At 40.2% G+C, this 20,454-nt stretch overlaps 1 protein-coding gene across 1 annotated transcript in view; it reads right to left on the bottom strand.

Annotated features, from left to right (window-relative positions):
• The window catches only part of LOC126100637 (deoxyribose-phosphate aldolase), a 161,128-nt gene that overhangs the window by 20,294 nt on the left and 120,380 nt on the right, over positions 1-20,454 (bottom strand). Inside the window, exon 5 of the mRNA XM_049911266.1 lies at positions 9,125-9,210. Coding sequence (XP_049767223.1) covers positions 9,125-9,210 — 86 coding nt within the window. The remainder of the gene's footprint in view (positions 1-9,124; positions 9,211-20,454) is intronic.

Raw genomic sequence — 20,454 nt, 5'->3', positions numbered from 1 at the left:
AATCCTCTTTATGCCATTTCAAACAAAGTTCACAACCTACGATGTGCTGTGCATCAACATTAGTAAGAAGTTATATAGCTCCTTAAATATCCAGAATAGAAAGATAGTTCTTAAAGCATCTGTGAACAAAGGCTTTAACTAAAGAACCAAGAAAGCCCCCACCACTGCCCAGGCCATCACAAATGCGGCAAAAGGTTATATTCAACGAAAATGGTGTAGGCTGTAGTTTCTACGGGTTAGTAATCTTTAGAAGTCCCATCACTCACAAATTTTACAGCCTTGTTGCCGAAGTGTTAAGGAATTAAGATTATCTATAGTATATATGAATTAACAGTATTATGAAAAAGATAGATTGCTACTCACCATAGAGATAACACAGTGAGTTGCCAGCAGGTGCAATGAAAAGACTGTTACATATAAGCTTTCAGACAAAGCTTTCTTCAGAAACGAAAATTGCACATGAATTAATACAAGTAAACACACCTCACACACACTTGACCACCACCTCCAGCTGCTCCGGCCTGACTACACCAGAAACGTGTCAAATGGGAGCAACAATTCGGAGTGGGGCGGGGGAGTGGGAGGGATAGATGGGTACAGATGGGAGAAGAGGAATTGATGCTGCCTGGTGGAAGATGCAGGTACTAGAGGTGGCAGGACAGGGCTGACAGGCACAGTGTCAGGAGTTTGTGATGGATAGGTGTGGGAGGAAGAGTGGGGAGTAGGAAGGAGAGGAGCCAAAAGGGGGAAAAGACTTACAAGTGCAATGGGAGAGAGCAGGTCACAATGTAGGTGAGGGAAGGTGAGTTATGAGGAAGTGATAGACAGAGGGTGAGGAAATAGTTGGGCGGAGGGTATGGGGACAGTGGTTACCAAAGGTTGAGGTGTGATGATTTTGGGAGCAGAGAGAATATGTGGTAAGGACATATCTCATCTGTTCAGTTTAGAAAAGCTGGTGGTGGAGGGGAAGATCCAGATGGCCCAGGCTATGAAGTAGCCACTGGAATCAAGCATGTTATGTACAGCTGCATGTTGTGCCACAGGGTGGTCCACTTTGGTGTCTGTCACACTTTGGCAGTGGCCATTCATCCTGGTAGACAGCTGAGCAATGATTGCAGCAGAGCTCTTATATGGCATGGCTGCTGTCACAGGTGGGCTGGCTACTGATGGGGTAGGATAAGCCTGTGACAGGAGTGGAATAGGAAGCACTGGATGGGTAGATTGGGCAGGTCTTGCACCTGGATCTTCCACAGGGATATGATCCCTGTGACAAAGGGTTGGGATTGCGAGTGACTTAAGGATGTGATGGTGGTTGAATGGATGATGGCACACCACTTTAGGAGGGTTGGGAAGGAACTTGAGTAGGATGGCCCTAATTTCAAGGCATGATGATGAACAATCCAAGCGCTGTTGAAGGTTGTCGTTGAAGCATTCCAGTCAGAGGTGGTACTGGGTGACGAAAGGGGTGGTGGAAAGATTGGGGGTGTACAGGGATATGACATGAGAAATCTGTTTGTGGACTAGGTCTGGGGGATAGCACCTACCTAGAAAGCCTTTGTGAGACCTTCAGCAAACTCGGCAAGGGAGCGCCCATTACTGCAGATATGCCGTCCCCAGGTGGCCAGGCTGTATGGGAGGGATTTTTTGGCATGGAACAGATGACAGCTGTTGAGAGGCAGGTACTGTTGCTAGTTGCTGAGTTTATGGGGACCGAGTTGTAGATGGAGCCACCACAGAGGAGGTGGTAAATGTCCAGGAAGGTGGCACACTGGGTTGAGGGGGAGTAACTGAAGTGGACTGAAGAGAAAGTGTTGAGGTAATGAGGAAAGAATATCCTCACACTGAGCCCAGATCATGAAAATATCATCAATGAACCTGAACCAGACCAAGGGTTTGGGGTTTTTGAAGGCTAGGAAGGTTTCCTCTAGTTGGTCCATAAAGAGGTCGGCCAAGGAGGATGCTATGTGGGTGACTGTGGCTGTGCCATGGATTTGTTTGTATACCTTCCCTTCAAAGGAGCAGTAGTTGTTTGTTAGGATATATGTAGTTAGTAAGGTGTATGAGAAATCAGATAGTGGGTTTGGAGTCTGAGCGGCTTTGGGAAAGATAGTGCTCAATAGTGGCAAGACCATGGGCATGAGAGATGGTGTATTAGGAAGTGGCATCAACAGTGTCAAGTAAGGATCTAGGAGGTAAGAGGTGAGGATAGTGGAGAGTTGTTGAAGGAACTGGTTGGTATCTTTGATGTGGGAGGTAAGATTTTGCACAATAGGTTGAAAGTGTTGGTCAACGAGGACCAAATTTTTTCAGTGGAAGAACAAGAAACAGCTACAATGGGGCATCCAGGATTGTCGAGTTTGTGGATTTTTGGGAGCATGTAGAAGATGGGTGTGCAGGACACAGTAGAGATAGCTGTCATGTATGCGAGGTGTGCTTGCTTGTGTGACTGTGTGTGATTTTTTTTTTTTTCTGAAGAAGGCTCTGGCCAAAAACTTTATGTAACAGTCTTTTCATCATGCCTGCCTGCAAATCAACATGTCATCTTTACAGTGAGTAGCAGTCCATCCTTTTCAAAATATTGTCAACATACCAATTTGGGCTTTCCACTATTTGATTTTGCCTAACAGCTTTTCTTCCACCCCACAACCCAGTGATGTTTTGTTACTTTCCTCTAAAACATTACTCTACTCAGTTGTCCATTCTTTCTCTTCTTTCCTGTTTTTTCATTGCCTTCCACACTGCACACACTCCAAGCCTCACTGTATCAATCGTCTCATTAACACACAACACACAGCTGTATAACCATGTGGATTGTTGGTGCAGCATCTCATGGCCAAAATTCTTCCCAGCAATAATTATCCCTATTGATCACATTTCCTCCCTCATCCTCTTTTATTTTCACATGTTATTTTGCACATCTATATGTGCCACATGAACTTCTGAGCCTAAGCAATCCTCCCTTGCCTTTTCCCCTACCCCAACACACGCATACCCTTTTACTTATTTGTGCAGAATTTTATACAGTTTTATGTATCTGTCTACATTTTTATATCTAAAAAGAAAGATGATGAGACTTACCAAACAAAAGCGCTGGCAGGTCGATAGACACACAAACAAACACAAACATACACACAAAATTCTAGCTTTCGCAACCAACGGTTGCCTCGTCAGGAAAGAGGGAAGGAGAGGGAAAGACAAAAGGATTTGGGTTTTAAGGGAGAGGGTAAGGAGTCATTCCAATCCCGGGAGCGGAAAGACTTACCTTAGGGGGAAAAAAAGGACAGGTATACACTCGCACATTTTCAATGTCTGCTTGTGTCTGTGTATATGCGGATGGATATGTGTGTGTGTGCGAGTGTATACCTGTCCTTTTTTCCCCCTAAGGTAAGTCTTTCCGCTCCCGGGATTGGAATGACTCCTTACCCTCTCCCTTAAAACCCAAATCCTTTTGTCTTTCCCTCTCCTTCCCTCTTTCCTGACGAGGCAACCGTTGGTTGCGAAAGCTAGAATTTTGTGTGTATGTTTGTGTTTGTTTGTGTCTCTATCGACCTGCCAGCGCTTTTGTTTGGTAAGTCTCATCATCTTTCTTTTTAGATATATTTTTCCCACGTGGAATGTTTCCCTCTATTATATTCATGTCTACATTTTTATGTAGCTGTGCATGTTTTTGGGCACCTATGTTTATATTATGTGTCTTTTCTTGTTATCCAGCTCCCCTCACAACCACCTAACACCTTTGTTTGCCCATTTCCCAGCTTTTTGGTACAAGGTTGCTAGCCCCCCCCCCCCTTCCTCCCCGCCCAGAATACTCACCCCTTATCTCTTGCATGTTTTGCCCCCAGGGTTGGGATCTGCAATGGCCACTATTATGATGATGATTATTATCAGTATTGATACTGATGATTGGAACAATTTGAAATACTACATTGAAATAAAGTTTTGGTAAGAGAAATATGTATAAGTTGATTTTTTGGGATGTGATCAGTAGCTATGAAATGTATTATCATAGGGGTTGTGCTTTTGGTGGAGGGAGTGAATTGTGTGTAACATATTTCTGAGGTAGTACTATGTAGATTGTGATGGTGTACGGTGTCAGGTTTTGGATAATGTGAGAGGATTGCTAAAAAAATGGAAGAATGTAATAAATGGCAAGCAACATTTCATGTGATGACTCATATTAGAATATTAAAATTCGGAAATCTGTTGTGCGTGCAGGATCATACCACTGGAAAAACTGAGCCACCACCAAAATCAAATAATAAATGGATAATAATTGGAAGATAAGTAATAGAAAAATCATTTCTTTCACCATAACTTGAAACTATTAATAAAAAGTTCTAATTGTATTTCTTATACCTACTTCTCAGGGCTCTGAAGAAAAATTATGCAATCCAGATAACTGTGGCATCTAGTGAGGTTTGCTAAGTGTTATTAGTTAGAATATGTCTGCATAGTACTATTAAGAGAGAGATTAGAGCATACAGATATCATCATCTATACCGGATAAAAAGTTGCCTAGGATAAAAGCTCGTGTGCACACCACACTCTGTCAGTCACTCAGATAGTGGTCTCTGTTGCAGAGTTCACCTCTGATCCTTTTTGTGGGACCTTACAATTCTCAACCCTATGGCTCAAGTTCAGGAAGTCACAGCCTAGCATGTCACAGAACTTTCAAAGGGTCAGTTCTGGAGACAATGTTGCTGGTTGTAAGCTTGGTTGCCTTTCAGACAATCACTGGTAGGACCAAAGTACGACCTCAGAGCCCAGATTATAAGCATTCTTCATTTTCAATTTTTACCACAAGCTGCTATCGCTGACAGAATTAAAATGTCATTGAAAAACCTTAAAATTTTTATTTCCTCTTCATGAACTTTAATTACCTTACTAAGTTTCTCTCCAGTTTCATTTACTGCTTACTCAGTGTACAGATTCAATACCATGGGGGGTTAGGCTACAACCCTGCCTCACCCTCTTCTCAACTACTGCTTTCCTTTTATGCCCTTTGGCTCCTCTAACTCCAGCCTGGTTTATGTACATTTTGTAAATAACCTTCCATTCCCTGTATTTTAACCCTATGACCTAGAGTAGTACAGTCAATACTGTCTAAAGCTTTCTCTGACTTAACAAATGCCACATTCATAGGTTCACCTTTCTTCCACTTATCTTCTAAGATATGTCATGTGGCCTGGAGGTATAGATTAGATTAGATTAGATTTACTTTCATTCCAATTGATCCGTAGTGAGGAGGTCCTCCTGGATGTGGAACATGTCAGAAAAACAACAATACATGACAAATATTTACAACTAAAACAAATAAGCTAATGTACCATTCCACAGGTCCCAAGTGGAATGATCGTCATTTTTTAATGAACACTAAGAGTCATTTTACAAATACTAATGCACTGAATTTAAAATAAAAAAGTTTTTTATTTATTTATAAGGTAATAAACATGTAATACAACTACTGTAATACTTATTTACAATGAACACATTACTGCACTGAAATGATGCAGAAGTTAGATTATACTCACACACACACACACACACACACAAATTTTCAGTGAACACATTACTGCACTGAAATTGTGCAGAAGTTATGTTGTACTTATATACAAATCAGTTGGTTTTACTAAGAAATTCATCAATGGAGTAGAAGGAGTTAGCCACCAATAAATCCTTTAGGCTTCTCTTAAACTGAATTTCATTGGTTGTTAAGCTTTTTATGGCTGCTGGCAAGTTATTGAAAATGTGTGTTCCTGAATAATGCACACCTTTTTGTACAAGACTAAGTGACTTTAAATCCTTGTGAAGATTATTCTTATTTCTAGTATTGATTCCATGAATTGAGCTGTTGGTTTGAAAAAATGATATATTTTTAATGACAAATTTCATTAAGGAATAAATATATTGGGAAGCTGTAGTTAGTATCCCTAGTTCCCTAAACAGGCGTCTGCAGGATGTTCTTGAGTTCACACCACATATAATTCTTACTGCACGTTTTTGTGCCCGGAAAACTTTAGCTTGGCTTGATGAATTACCCCAAAAAATAATCCCATATGACATTATGGAATGAAAGTAAGCATAGTATGCCAGCTTTTTCATTTTTATATCCCCTACGTCTGACAAAATTCGCATTGCAAACAGAGATTTGTTAAGACGCTTCAGCAGTTCTGTGGTGTGCTCCTCCCAATTGGATTTATTATCAAGCTGTAATCCCAAGAATTTAACACTGTCCACTTCTTCTATCTTCTTGTCATCGTATGTTAGACATATACTCTTGGGACACCCCTTACAAGTTCTGAACTGCATGTAGTGTGTTTTTTCAAAGTTTAGTGACAACAAAATATATCTTGTACACTAGGTGGAATAAATTTGTCATGGCTGGCTCTCCCAATGATATCAATAATACTGACACAATGTCATCCACTCCAGGAGCCTTGTTTCTACTTAGGTCTTTTCTCCTCTCAGCATCACTTACTTCCTCTCCACTTTTTATAATATCACAGATTGGATGATTACCTGTGCAGTTAAAAGTTTCTTACTTTTCATTGCTGCTACTGTCTCAAGAAGAAGTGTGTCACTTCTTAGCCATTAACAGATTTTAGTGTACCAAGCAATGCCTCTAAGCCACTGCTCATATACAGGGTGATTATAATTAAAGTTAAACTTTCAAAATGCTGTAGAAATAACAGCACTGGTCAGAACGATGTCAAATTACAATGGAATATTATTGGAGAAGGGGGAAAACGTTTGGCAGAAGGAAAAAAATAGTGCGAAAATTGATCAATGTATGGTGCTGTATGTGCCAGTATACCTAAATGAAAACACCTGTCATGTGCACGACCCACTGAAGTTGGTATAAATGTGTTGGGTATACAACTTTTTCTCCCTTCATGTCTGTGATGTTTGCCATGACTGTCACAATGCAGGATCACGTTCTGCTTGTGAAGCTGTATTACAAGAATGATGACTGCCATGAGTCAAGAGAAAATGAGTCGGAAATTCGATAAGAAGGGTTCTTTAGGTGTGCAACCTGGTACAGGGAGGAAATGAATTGATTTGATGTCAGTGAATGCAGTGGCCACAGAAACACAAGAGGAGACGAATGGTGGTGTGCAAACATGTAGTGCACAGAGAAATACCTGAATATTATCCTATGAAATATCCTTCTTTGTATCCATTCAAAATTACCCATGTGCACAAGTTGCTTCCTGTTGGCCTACCAGCAAGAGAGACCTTTGCTTTAGAATTTCTTGCTTGAATGGAAGTGGACAATGATTGGCTGTGGAAGATTTTGTGGACAGACGAAGCCCACTTCCATCTCACAGGATATGTCAATACACAGAATTGTCATATATGGGCTACAGAAAATCCACACACAAATCAACCAGTACCACTTCATCCTGAAAAGGTCACTGTGTGGTGTGGGTTTATGGTATTATTTATCATAGGGCCATATTTTTTCAGAGAGACAGATGCTTCCAGTCCTGTTACCTGTACTGTCACTGGTAAGTGCTATGAGTGCCTTTTGGGCAACCACATCATTCCAGTTCTCCAACAGCGTGGATGGGATCATTTTTATGCAAGATGGTGCACCTCTGCACATTGCAAGTCCAGTTAAGTAGCCGCTGAAGTGCCACTTTAGAAATGCTAAAATTATCAGCCACCATTTCCCTACAGCCTGGCCGTCCCAATCGCCTGATCTTAATCCGTGTGATTTCTGGCTGTGGGGCTATCTGAAAGATGTTGTGTCCAGTGTTCCAACTGCAAACTTAGCTGCATTGAAGGCACACATTGTGCAACACATTCTGAACATGAACCCAGAAACGCTTCGATCAGTTGTGAAACATGCTGTTTCTCGATTTCAACTTGTTGCAGAAAATGGTGGACAGCATACGGAATATGTTTTGCGGCAGCCACATGGGAATTAATAACCTGATTGTATTTTGACTGATGCTTTTTATGTGGGTTTTTTGCCTCAGAACAATTAAAAACTGATGTGATTGATGCTTTTTATGTGGTTTTTGGCCTCTGGACAATTAAAAACTGATATTTCCCATCCGATGTGATATGACCTTGCCGTGGTAGAAGGGCTTATGCAACTAACAGTATCACACCTGTACATCCATGCACACTGAGTAGTACAGTTTGTTTAACATGAAACATACACCTTAGGCATTGTTGTACGATTCATTTGTCATTTGTAGTTGACTACTATTAAATGATGATTCTTACAGCGCCATCTATTGCTAAATTTTGTAACATCTATTACTAAATTTTGTAACTATTTATTTTTCTTCTGCCATATGTTTCCCCCCTTCTCTGATAATATTCTGTTGCAATTTGACATCATTCTGACCAGTGGTATTATTTCTACAGTGGTTTGAAAGTTTAATTATAATCACCCTGTAGAACAATGATTATTAAATGAATCTTCTTTCTGTATGATTCCTAAGTGACACTCTGTAATATGAGTCACATAATGATAGCACCTTTAAGAAAATCTTGATCAGGGAGGCTACTTTTCTTTGGGTGTTTTTATTCCCTGACAATACACTCATACTCATCCTGCTGGAAGTGTTTACAATTTGGAAATTGAGAGCTATATTATTTGCATGAACAGCTAAGGACCTATAAATTCCACACCTGCCTGGTGTTTGTCAATTTACATCACATGTAGATTGCTAAGGATGGGAAAAGTTTGCATCATGAGTTTTGCATTGTCTGAATGTCAACAATGTAAAGAACAGCATTTCAAATTCTTATGGTCCGATTGAGGCTGATTTTTTTCAATAAAGTGGAGAACTTTCAAAGCAAAACAACATATTATACTTTCAATTCATTGTTAATCACTGCTGCACTTAGGTTATTCAATATCTCTCAAGACAAAATCAGCTGCTTTTAAAGGAACATTGGGTTATTTTATGGGTTCTTCATGAGATAGATAGACTGATATTATTTCATAACAGATCTGTCGAACTTTGTTTATAGAATCACTTAATTTTCCATACATATTCACTGTTACTGACAAGATAGAGAGAAAGGGGGGGAGGGGTGACAGGAGATGAGGAGGAGAGGGGAGGGTATTCTGACTATTACTTTAGAACCATAATTATTTCTTTACCTTATATCCAGTTTTCAAATAGTAATCTCGAATTGCTCGGCACATAACAATACTGACTGGAATTGTTGCATTGAAAGTTTCTTTTCCTGAAATTAAAAGAAAAAACTTTTAAACACTGCATTAACAATGAAATTCCATGAAGTAGGAAAATATTTTCAAAATCATACAAAAAACTGAAAAGCAGTGCATTTTTTGTGTACACGTACAACACTACAGTGCCAAAATTTAAATGACATGTCACTAAGTTTCTGTGGCTGGAGTCAGGTTTGTTGTTCTTGTTTTCATTAAAATACTGATTTAATGTGTTTCTTCATGCTAGTCTAGCCTGTGCAAACTTACTCTATCCTGAGTGACTATTGCTACCTAATCCATTTAAACACGGATACTGTATTCAAGCCTTGGTCAGCCTCTACAATTTTTATCCCTGAACCTTATACTAAACTGACAATTCTTTAGTACCTCAGGATGTGTCCTATCAACCAATCACATCTTTTAGTCAAGTCCCCCCCCCCCCCCCAACTGATTTCAGTTCCTCCTCACTTTTTATTTGATCTACTTATCTATTCTTCAACATTCTCTTACAGCACCCCATTGCAAAAGCTTCTTGTCTGCACCATTTATCATCCAAATTCCACTTCCATACAAGGCTACATTTTAAATACCCCCAGTAAAGGCTTCCTAACATTTAAATTGATGTTAGATGTTCTCTTTCAGAAATGCTTTTCTTGTTATTGCCAGTACAAATTTTAAATTCCCTCTACTTTGCCCATCATCAGTTACTTTGCTGCCCAAACAGTAGAACCCTTCTACTGCTTTTAATGTCACTTTTCCTAACCTAATCCCCTCTGCATCATCTGATTTAATCTGACAGTATCACATTACCCTTGTTTTACTTTTGTTGTTGTTCATCTTATAATCTTTTTTCAAGACATTTTCCATTCTGTTAAACTGCTCATCCAAGTCCGTTGCCATCTCAGAAGGAATTTCAATGTCATCAGCAAACCTCAAAGATTTTATTTTTCTTCCCTACCAAATTTCTCCTTGGTTTCCTTCACAGCTCAGTGGGCTAAAACCCGGTCTCACTCTGTTCTCAACTACAGTTTCTCTTCCATGTCCTTCGCCTTGTATGATTAGAAGCTGGTTTCCGTACAAGTTACAATTACATCTTGCTCCTTGTATTTTATCCCTGTTACCTTCAGAATTTCCAATCATGTAGTCCACTTTCTCTAAATCTACAAATGTCATAAATGTAGGTTTGCCTTTCAATCTATCTTCTAGGATAAGTCATGGGGGCAGTATTGCCTCACTGTTTCCTACATTTCTCTGGAACACTAAGTGATCTTCCCTAAGATCAGCTTTTACCAGTTTTTCCCTTCATCTGTAAATAACTTGTATCAATAATCTGCAAATGTGACTTATTAAACTAATAGATCAATGGTATTCTCAACTGTCAGTACCTGCCTTATTTGGAATTGGAATTATTACAGTCTTCCTAGGTCTGAGAGTATTTCCCCTATCATATGTATCTTGCAAATCATATGATATATTTTTTTCTTGGCTGGCTTTCCTAGGAAATTCTTGCTTATCTATTCTACAGTTTCTGTTAAACCCACATTTTAGATGTTTGCATTCCCTTTCACATGCTTCATTTGCTATAACTTTGTATTTTCTCCCTTCTGCCATTATATTCGATATCTCTTGTGTTATCCAGGGATTTCTGTTAGGCCTCACTCTTTTACATATGCGATCCTTTGCTGCCATCCCTATTTCATGCCTCAAAGCTACCCCCCCCCCCTCCCCCCAGAAAAGTTTTATAGTTTAAAATCTGGATAATATAATGTAAATGGACAAATAAAAAAATTTACTCATCACACTGCGGCAGACACACACACACAAGGATTTAACTTTCACAAGCTATTATATCCCTTTCCCCCATTTCAGTCCATCATGCCTGATGCTCCCTCTTGAATTCCCAGTAACCTCTGGTTCACTCCATTTATCCAGGTTTCGACACCGTGATTTCTTCTTACCATTTTGCATTTTCTGCAGTCTCAATCTGCATTTCATAGCCAATAAATTCAGCTCAGAGTCCACATCCCCCCCCCCCCTCCCCCCTGGAAAAGTTTTATAGTTTAAAATCTGGATAATATAATGTAAATGGACAAATAAAAAAATTTACACATCAAACTGCGGCAGACAGACGCACGCACACGCGCACGCGCACACACACACACACAAAAGGATTTAACTTTCACAAGCTTTCGCAGCCAGTGACTCCTCCTGGCGGAATAGTTGAAGGGGAGGAAGAGGGGTGATGGGAAAGGACTGGAGAGGTTTAGGGAAAGGGGTACAGTTTAGAAAAATCACTCAGAACTCCGGTTTAGGTGAGACTTACTGAGAAGGATGAGAAGGAAAGACTAATTTTTGGAGATTGTACCAGATGAGGTTTGAAAACCTCAGAGCTTAAAGGTGGAAGACAGGGTAATATGCAAGACAGAGATTACTACTAAAATGTCGTGTACAAGTTCATAAGAGTGAAAAGCTAAGTGCATTGTATGTAACAGAGGTGGGAGGGGGGAACAGCGAAAAATAGACACACCAGAAAATGAAAGATGTAGAAAACTGAAATGGAGTTGTAATGGGACACCCTCCTCTAACAGTACCTTTTTTTTAAAGAAGTAGTTGATACCAAGTAACTTGTATCGGTGACCATTATGTCACCTATTCCACTGAAAGAATTTCATATAATTTTGAATACGATTGTATTACATTTCAGGCTAAAATGTATAAAAAGAAATTAATTTGTTAGTACTCTGTGTTTACAGTTGGCATTATTTTTCTCTTAGAAATATTTGAAATTGCAAAATATCTGGAATGCTTCAAATTCATATTATTAATTGCACATTCTAACACTAATTATTAAATTTATTTCTGGGTTCATTTACAAAATAATAATATAGCTTATTAAAGATTCTTCTTTTGTCAAGAAAGTATGTAAACTCTCTTGCTTTGTAAATTCTTTGGAATATTGTGAGTGCTGTGGAATGTAGGTAGTAGTGGGCATGCCTATGATGGAAAAACATGTATTTTTATAATATTGTCAACAACAATGTAATTTGTGTTCTGAGGTGAAAATTGTAAAGTCGGTATGATACAGAAGAATGGGATAAAATAACAGGAAGTCACAGCAACAGAAAGAACTTCATCAATTAGTCAGTCAGTCATCTGGAAGCCACAACATTATAAAAAAATTACATCCTCGTGAATGTATCCCTAGACGCAAGAACTGCAGCCAAGAACAAGAACAGAAAATGAAGATAAGTAAAAAATTTTCCTTTTGTATATCATACACCTCTCGAAGCTTTTGAAACTTTAAGAGACAGAGAAATTTAATCCTAATGTAATGTATGGGAGGGTAAGATTACAGAGTGAAGATAGGAGCTGTTAGTGTGAATAAATGCTGAGAGGGAAGGAATTAACATAAATTAAGACCAGGTGGGTAGTGAGAACCAAGGATACATTGTAGTGCTAGTTCCCGCCTGTGGAGTCCTGAGAAATTGTTATCGGGAGGGGGGGGGGGGGGGGGGAGAGAGAGAGAGAGAGAGAATTGAGATGATACATATGGTGAACCAGGCACCAAGGTCATGATTGCCATGTTATGCAGCATGCTCTGCAACTGGATATTGTGTGTTGACTGTATACACCCTCTGCCTATGCCCATTCATCCGGACTGATAACTGGGTGGTAGTCACACTGATGTAAATGGCTGAACAGTGTTTACATAACAGCTGGTATATGACTTGTCATTTCAAAGGTGGCTCTCCCTTTGATACTATATGTTTTGCCAGTTCAGGGCTGGAATAGGTCGTGGTAGGAGAGTGCATAGGACAAGTCTTGCACCGGGGATGGTCACGGTAGGAGCCATAGGGTAGGGGGATGTGTGCAAAGGAGCACAGGGTCTGACAAGGATATTGCGGAGATTGGGAGGGCAACAAAAAGCTATTCTAGGTATGGTGGGTAAAATGTCAGACAGAATGGATCAAATTTCAGGGCATGATTTTAGGAAGCCACGGCATTGTTGAAGTAGCTGATAGATACATTCAAGACCAGGATAATACTGGCTGACAAGTGGTGTGCTCCGAAGTTGTTTTTTTGGAGGGATCAGCAATACCAGGATTCAATGTGATGGCCTGGGAAATCTGCTTTTAGAGTAGGCTGTTGGGGTCATTATGTCCAGTGAAGGCTGAAGTGAGAACGATTGTGTGTTGCTGTAAAGAGTCTGCATCCGAACAAATACGATTGCCTTGAATGTCACTGCTCCGATACAGGCTTCAAAGTTCTGAACAAGAAGAAGAAGAAGAAGAAGAAGAAGATGACTTGTCTGTTATCCCAATTACTGCTTTAATTTGCACCATTGCATATACTCTTTTCTGTGCCCCTGTTTTCTTCTCTGGTAAAGTACCCCCTCTATTTTCCCATCTCTGCCATTTTATAATCTTTATTATAACATGATCACAGAGTTAATTTTGTGGATGCCATTTACTACTCTTGCACTGCATCCCTTCACAATTACGCGGACAAAGTAGTCTTGAACTCATATTGTTAATACTCTTTCAGTACCTTACAAATATCTAAGACTTTTCTCTTTGTTTTCTCATTGTTAAAAGAAAAGAAAAAATTCCTTGACATCTATATTTATGTGCTGCTCCATGACTCTGCTGTCAATATCTTTATTCTTGGCTTGTGTGTAACTTCTGTGTTTTTCTTACAGTAAATGTGTTGTTTTTCCGTATCCAGGGTGTAATTACAAAGCTAATAAAATGTTTTCTTGCCTTTAAATAATATTTTTCATCAGGTTATGGGCCCAGTACACGTGTAAAGGCAAACAACACAGTTTAATTAAAACAATATTTGAAATGAGCGTATGTCTGTAAAGAAACATGACTGCTAGCGGCGATTATAAGGTCAGCATTGATAAGCTTGAAGGACCTGATGACTGGGCCAAATGGAAATGGCATATTTCTATGGTGCTACGTTCATATGGACTAGAAGATATTATTAACGGTACACGTGAACGTGTAGAGTTGCCGCAAGATGCGACAAGTGAACAAAAAGAAGCGTATGTGGAATGGCTCAAGGACGACGCAAAGGCAGCAAGTCTTATAGCAAGTGCGCTAAGTAAAACTGTTGCAGAACTCGTCTTAACATGCAAGAATGCTAAAGAAATCTGGGACAAATTACGCGCCCGATTTGAACGTAGCAGTACTCAATGTTTGAATATGTTGATTGAAACATTTTTCCGTGTTAAACGTGATGAATCGGAAGATATTAGTGCACATGTGGCCAAACTGCAAAAGTTATTTGTGGACCTGAACGATGAATTAGCAAAACATGAAGAAAATACAGTATCTGAAAGAATCTGAAATGGTCGAATTTTGTCTACACTGGGAAAAGAATAAGACAATTTTAAGGATCTCTGGGATACGATACTGACAGAAAAGCAAAGCTTGAATTTATTGATTGAAAAACTCTGTACTATTGAACTGCGTGAACAAGACGTTAATGGAAGTGCAGCTTTTGTCATTTCTAAAACAAGAAAACGGCAAACAAGTAATCAGCAAGTAAAGATGACGAAGTCACAATTAAAACAGAAGTTTCCGTGTAATAAATGCAAACAATTAGGTCACTGGGCAGCAGAGTGTCCACAGAACACTCGTGACAGCAATAAAAGAAAAGAGAAGAAGCGAGACAGTGAACACGCTGCATTTACTTCATACGCTATGGGTGTGTGTACCAGTAATCACAGTGACCCAAATAAATGGTATTGCGACAGTGGCGCTACAAATCATATCACTCCCAACAAACAGTATTTTGTTTCGTACAGTGAATTTGATGTTCCTCAAGTAATTTCATTGGGAAAACAAGATGTCAAAATGTGTGCGTACGGTCAAGGAACAGTTTACATCCAAATCCGACGAAACAATAAATGGTACAATGCTAGAATGGACAATGTTTTGTACGTCCCTGATGCAAGTGCTAATCTGTTCTCTGTGAGAGCCATTGCCTGCAGAGGCTACAGTACTAATTTTAGTTATAATAATGTCTGTGTTCGAAAACAAGTCAGTGGCAATATTGTTATGACAGGTTATGTGAAAAATGGACTTTATGTGTTGAACATGCGTGTTGTTAGAAATGCAAAAATGAATCGTATGAACTTGATGACTTCATCCGAAACATTGCAAGTGTACCATGAAAGGCTTGGTCATCAGAATAAACAACATGTGAAGAATATTTTAAAAGGAATGAACATTAATGTGGAAGATGCCAAGAGTGAATTTTGTGACGGCTGTGCGGTTGGAAAGATGCATAGGCTGCCATTCAAAACACGAACAATACGCGCTACCAGTACTGGTGAATTAATCCACGCGGATGTAAATGGACCAATGAGCACGAAATCTTTTGGAGGCAAGCATTATTATGTATGTTTCAAAGACGATTTTAGTAAATTTCGTCGAATTTTCTTTTTAAGACACAAAAGTGAAGTGTGTACTGTGCTTAAGCAGTTTTTAAATGAAGCACGAACTAATGGACATGTTGTCAAACAATTTAGATGTGATGGTGGCAAAGAATTTAACAATAAGAATGTCAGTGAACTGCTTGCAGACAGGGGAATAGAGCTACTGATTCCTCCTCCTTACACTCCTGAACAAAATGGTGTGGCTGAACGGGAAAATAGGACCATTGTTGAAGCTGCCCGGTCAATGCTAAATCCGAGTAAATTACCTAAAGGGTTGTGGGCAGAGGCATGTAACACAGCAGTCTACCTAATAAATCGTACTGGAAAATCTTCAGTTGAAAATAAAACCCCTTATGAACTATGGTTTAATCGACCAGTAGGACGACTTGATCATCTCAGAATTTTTGGCACAGGCTGCTATGTTCACATTAACAAACAATTCCGTTCCAAGTTTGATGATAAGGCAGTTTTTGGATGACTTGTTGGATATGTTAATGACAAAGATGGGTTCAAAGTTTGGATTCCATCTAAAAGAAAAGTGGTGTTGAGTCACAATGTAAAATTTAAGCTAGAAATTGTTTGTGATTTACATAGTGATCATGTTGAATTTGAAGTCCCTCGGGAAGAATTTAATGATCCGAATTCATCTAAAGATGACCAATGTAAATCTCCTAGGCTGTACACTTCTGGAGGAAGCCAAACTCAAGAAAAAATTGGCACTCTCGATTCTAGAGAAAGTCAATCTGAAGAAAATAAAGAATTAACAGAATTTCTAAAAGCAGAAGCTGCTGAATCTTCTAATGAAGAGAAACGGAAGAATAAAAGACAGCGAAGAAAACCAACCTGGATGGAAAGTGGTGAATTTTGTATGGCAACAAAAGTTGATGCACTTGGATACAAAGATCCAAACTGTTTTTCAGAAATATTGCAGTCAAACGAGAAGGAAGAATGGAGGCAAGCTATTAGTGAAGAACTTCAATCACTTAAGGAAAACAATACCTGGGTGCTGGTTGACCGTCCGAAGAATGCCAAAGTATTGCAAAACCGCTGGGTTCTACGGCGAAAGGTCACAGTCAATGGAGGTACTCGCTTTAAAGCCAGATTGGTTGCAAAAGGCTGTATTCAGAAAGCAGGAATTGATTATAACGAAACCTCTTGAACGAGTTCGATTTAATTTTCTATGTTCAGAAATTGGCATGCAAGAGACAAAGCAATAATTTCATGATTTTTTCTTTTGGAGGAAGTGTTAAAAGAAAAGAAAAAATTCCTTGACATCTATATTTACGTGCTGCTCCATGACTCTGCTGTCAATATCTTTATTCTTGGCTTGTGTGTAACTTCTGTGTTTTTCTTACAGTAAATGTGTTGTTTTTCCGTATCCAGGGTGTAATTACAAAGCTAATAAAATGTTTTCTTGCCTTTAAATAATATTTTTCATTACTCATAACTCCTTTACTACATCCAAAGAGATTTAATATGCATTTCTACATAACTATGCCACCTCTGCCACAAGTACTGTCATCCCAATGAGCAATTTTAAAAATTTATTGTGCCTATCAACAGCAGTGTCTTATAAACTGGCTTCTTAGCACACACCAAAGATGCTTTCCAGTAATGTTTATATAACTGTCTAATTACATGACAGTTTTAATCATCACATTAATTGATAATTAAACAGTACCCACATAAATATGATTAAAACTATCATATAATTGACAGTTATATGAATGTTATTGCCAAATGTCTTTCATATGTGTTAAGAAACCAGTATATAAGATGCCTCCGATAATTGGTATATCTGCCTGATACATGTCTGATAATGAATAAATAAAAGTATGCTCTATCGGGTAGCTTATATCAATACTTATTTCTAATAATTTTGAAGTCAAACTGTTCTTTTACTGTAAGAAACAAGACATTAAAAATGAGTCAACATAAACTGGGAATAGTGGAGTTGGGTTTTTGAGCCCCAATTTCTGGACTGCTCATCAGCTTCTTTCTCAGTCTAGTTTTTCTATATGGGCATTCTAATAAGTCTGAAAGGAAAATTGGTCAAACACCACTATTTGGATCATCAATTAAATTTCAGTAATCAATTTTCCAGTTGTAAGCCATGAGAGTTGGCACCTAACTGACAATGTCTAGATTGATTTATATATTTCTTCATTTATAATGTAGTTTCACTTACTGCCCTCATCATGTATATAACTAAGATTAAAAGAGCTGCAGCTACCAATTTGGACTCCATAGTCCTCACATGAGGTTTGTGCTTGATTTGGCCACTAGAGGCCACCCGGGCTGCTAATACAACAGCAGCTGCATGCATAGCCAGCCACTGGTTGGTTGGTTGGTTGGGTGGGTGTGGGGGGGGGGGGGGGGGGGGGGGAGACCAAGCAATGAGATGAGGTCATCGGTCTCATTGCATTAGGGATGGATGGGGAAACAAGTGGACCATGCCTTTTCAAATGAACCATACCGGCATTTGCCTGAAGCAATTTAGGGAAATCACAGAAAACCTAGATTTTGATGGCCAGACATCATCCCATTGCATTAGGGATGGATGGGGAAACAAGTGGGCCATGCCTTTTCAAATGAACCATCCCGGCATTTGCCTGAAGCAATTTAGGGAAATCACACAAAACCTAGATCTTGATGGCCAGACACCAGTTTGAACTGTCATCCTCACAAATGCAAGTCCAGTGTGGCACCCACAGCGCCACCTCATTGGTTGGTTGGGTGGAGAACGGACCAAACTATGCAGTCATCAGTCCCTCCGACCTTAGATTCACTAAAACTGACAAAATCCCACACTAAAAGAGGGAACTACAATATCCATAAAATGATAATTATTAACAAGAAAGGAAGGAAAAGGATAGAAGAAGAGGTGAGGGAAAGAAAGTGACTAATGACAGGGGCATGAAGGAAGAAGCACAGGAGACAAGAGAGGTGATCAAGAAATTTGGGAAGGCAGAGGGCTGGCATGAACCACCAAGCCCAGTTGAAGCCAATCCAGTCAGGGGGAAGCGGTAAGCAAGAAGGCCTGCCATCTCCTCCACTCACCAATAAGGTGGAAGGTCCCTCCCTTAAACAAAGTGATAAAAATGCCCATCATGAATAAAAGGTAAAACGAGATCTGCCATTGAGGCATTGTCAGCCAACACCAGGGGTAGCAACTCTGGAAAGCTAAAAGTCCATCGCAGGGTGACTTAGTTGGGGCAGTCCAATAAGATGTGAGCTACAGTCAACATCGATCCACGACGACAGAGAGGGGGAGGTCCTCACAATGTCACAATGGAGGAGATAATTGTGAGTCAACCAAGTATGGCCGATGCGGAGCCGGCAGAGGACAACAGACACCTTACCAGAGGTCCAGAAGGAGGACTGCCACGGAGTTGTAGAATCCTTAATCACCCTGAGCTTTTTTGGCAAAGAAAGAGTGTGCTATTCTGCATCCCAAAGACCCAAAACCTGATGACATAATGCCGAGCGAAGGTCTATTTCCGGAATGCCAATAGCAAGAGGTGGCCTGGTAGTAGCTAACTTAGCCAGTCGTCCAGCAAGTTAATTGCCACGAATCCTAACATGGCCTGGGGTCCAAAAGAAAACCACCGAGCATCCACGTTGAGCAAGGAGAGAAAGGGAGTCCTGGATAGCAATGACCAATGAGGGAAGCACTGGCCGATAGCGTGCAAACCACTCAATGAGTCATTGTAGAAAGTGAAGGATAGTCCTGAGCAGGATCGGATGTGGTCCAGTGCATGCAAGATGACTACCAATTCTGCAGTAAAGACACTACAGCCATTAGGCAAGAAATGAAGTTCTGTGCGTTGGCATACGTGTCAGCAAAACCAGCCACTTCTGAACCCTGGAATGAACTGAGGAGACAGCAGAATTGGGGGCGAAGAGCTATTGGAGGGACAGAATCCTTTGAATCGATTGAGAGATCAAGACAGAGCTGTGGCCGAGACACACATCAAGGCATTCTGAAGCACCCATTATGGAGGAAGCGAGGTAGATACAAAAATTGTCAACATACAAAGAGGGGGACACTGTTGGCTCAACAGCTGTCACCAGACCATTAATGGCTATGAGAAAGAGAGGGATGCTCAGCACGGAACCCTGTGAAACCCCATTTTCTTGCCGATGGGGAGTGCTGTAGGAGCAACCAACTTGGACCCAAAAAGAGCGACAAGAAAGGAAGTTACGGATAAAAATGGGCAGAATGCCATGAAGGCCCCATTCAGGAAGGGTGGTGAGGATGTGGTGGTGCCAGGTGGTGTCGTAGGCTTCATGCAGATCAAAGGAGACTGCGAGGAGGTGTTGCCAATGGGCAAAAGTCAACCGGATAGCAGACTCCATGTGCACCAAGTTATCCACCACAGAGCGGCCACAGCAAAAACCACTTTGAGTCGATGACAAAAGGTCGCAGGATTCAAGGATCTAAAACAGCCACCGACTCACCATGCATTCAAGGAGCTTGCAGAGGGTGTTAGTAAGGCTAACTGGACAGTAGATATCCAACTGAAGAGGCAGCTTTCCTGGCTTCAACACCGGAACACTCCGCAGACGGTTGAAGAGGGTCAGTATATGATGGTGTCCAGCCACCGATAAGTGTTGGAGCATTTGGCTATGTATCTGATCCAGTCCAGGAGCCACGCCAGGACAAAGGGTGAGGGCCCTGGCAAATTCCCACTCACTGAATGGAGCATCATATGGCTCCGAGCAGCGAGAAAGGAAAGACAAAGGCAGTCGTTCTGAGAGCTCTTTCAGGAGAAGGAACGTGGGCGGATACTGAGCCGATGCCGAAGCTTGA

The sequence above is a fragment of the Schistocerca cancellata genome, chromosome 9 (assembly GCF_023864275.1).
Source record: "Schistocerca cancellata isolate TAMUIC-IGC-003103 chromosome 9, iqSchCanc2.1, whole genome shotgun sequence".
NCBI lineage: Eukaryota > Metazoa > Arthropoda > Insecta > Orthoptera > Acrididae > Schistocerca > Schistocerca cancellata.
This window is presented reverse-complemented; position numbering and strand designations above follow the sequence as displayed.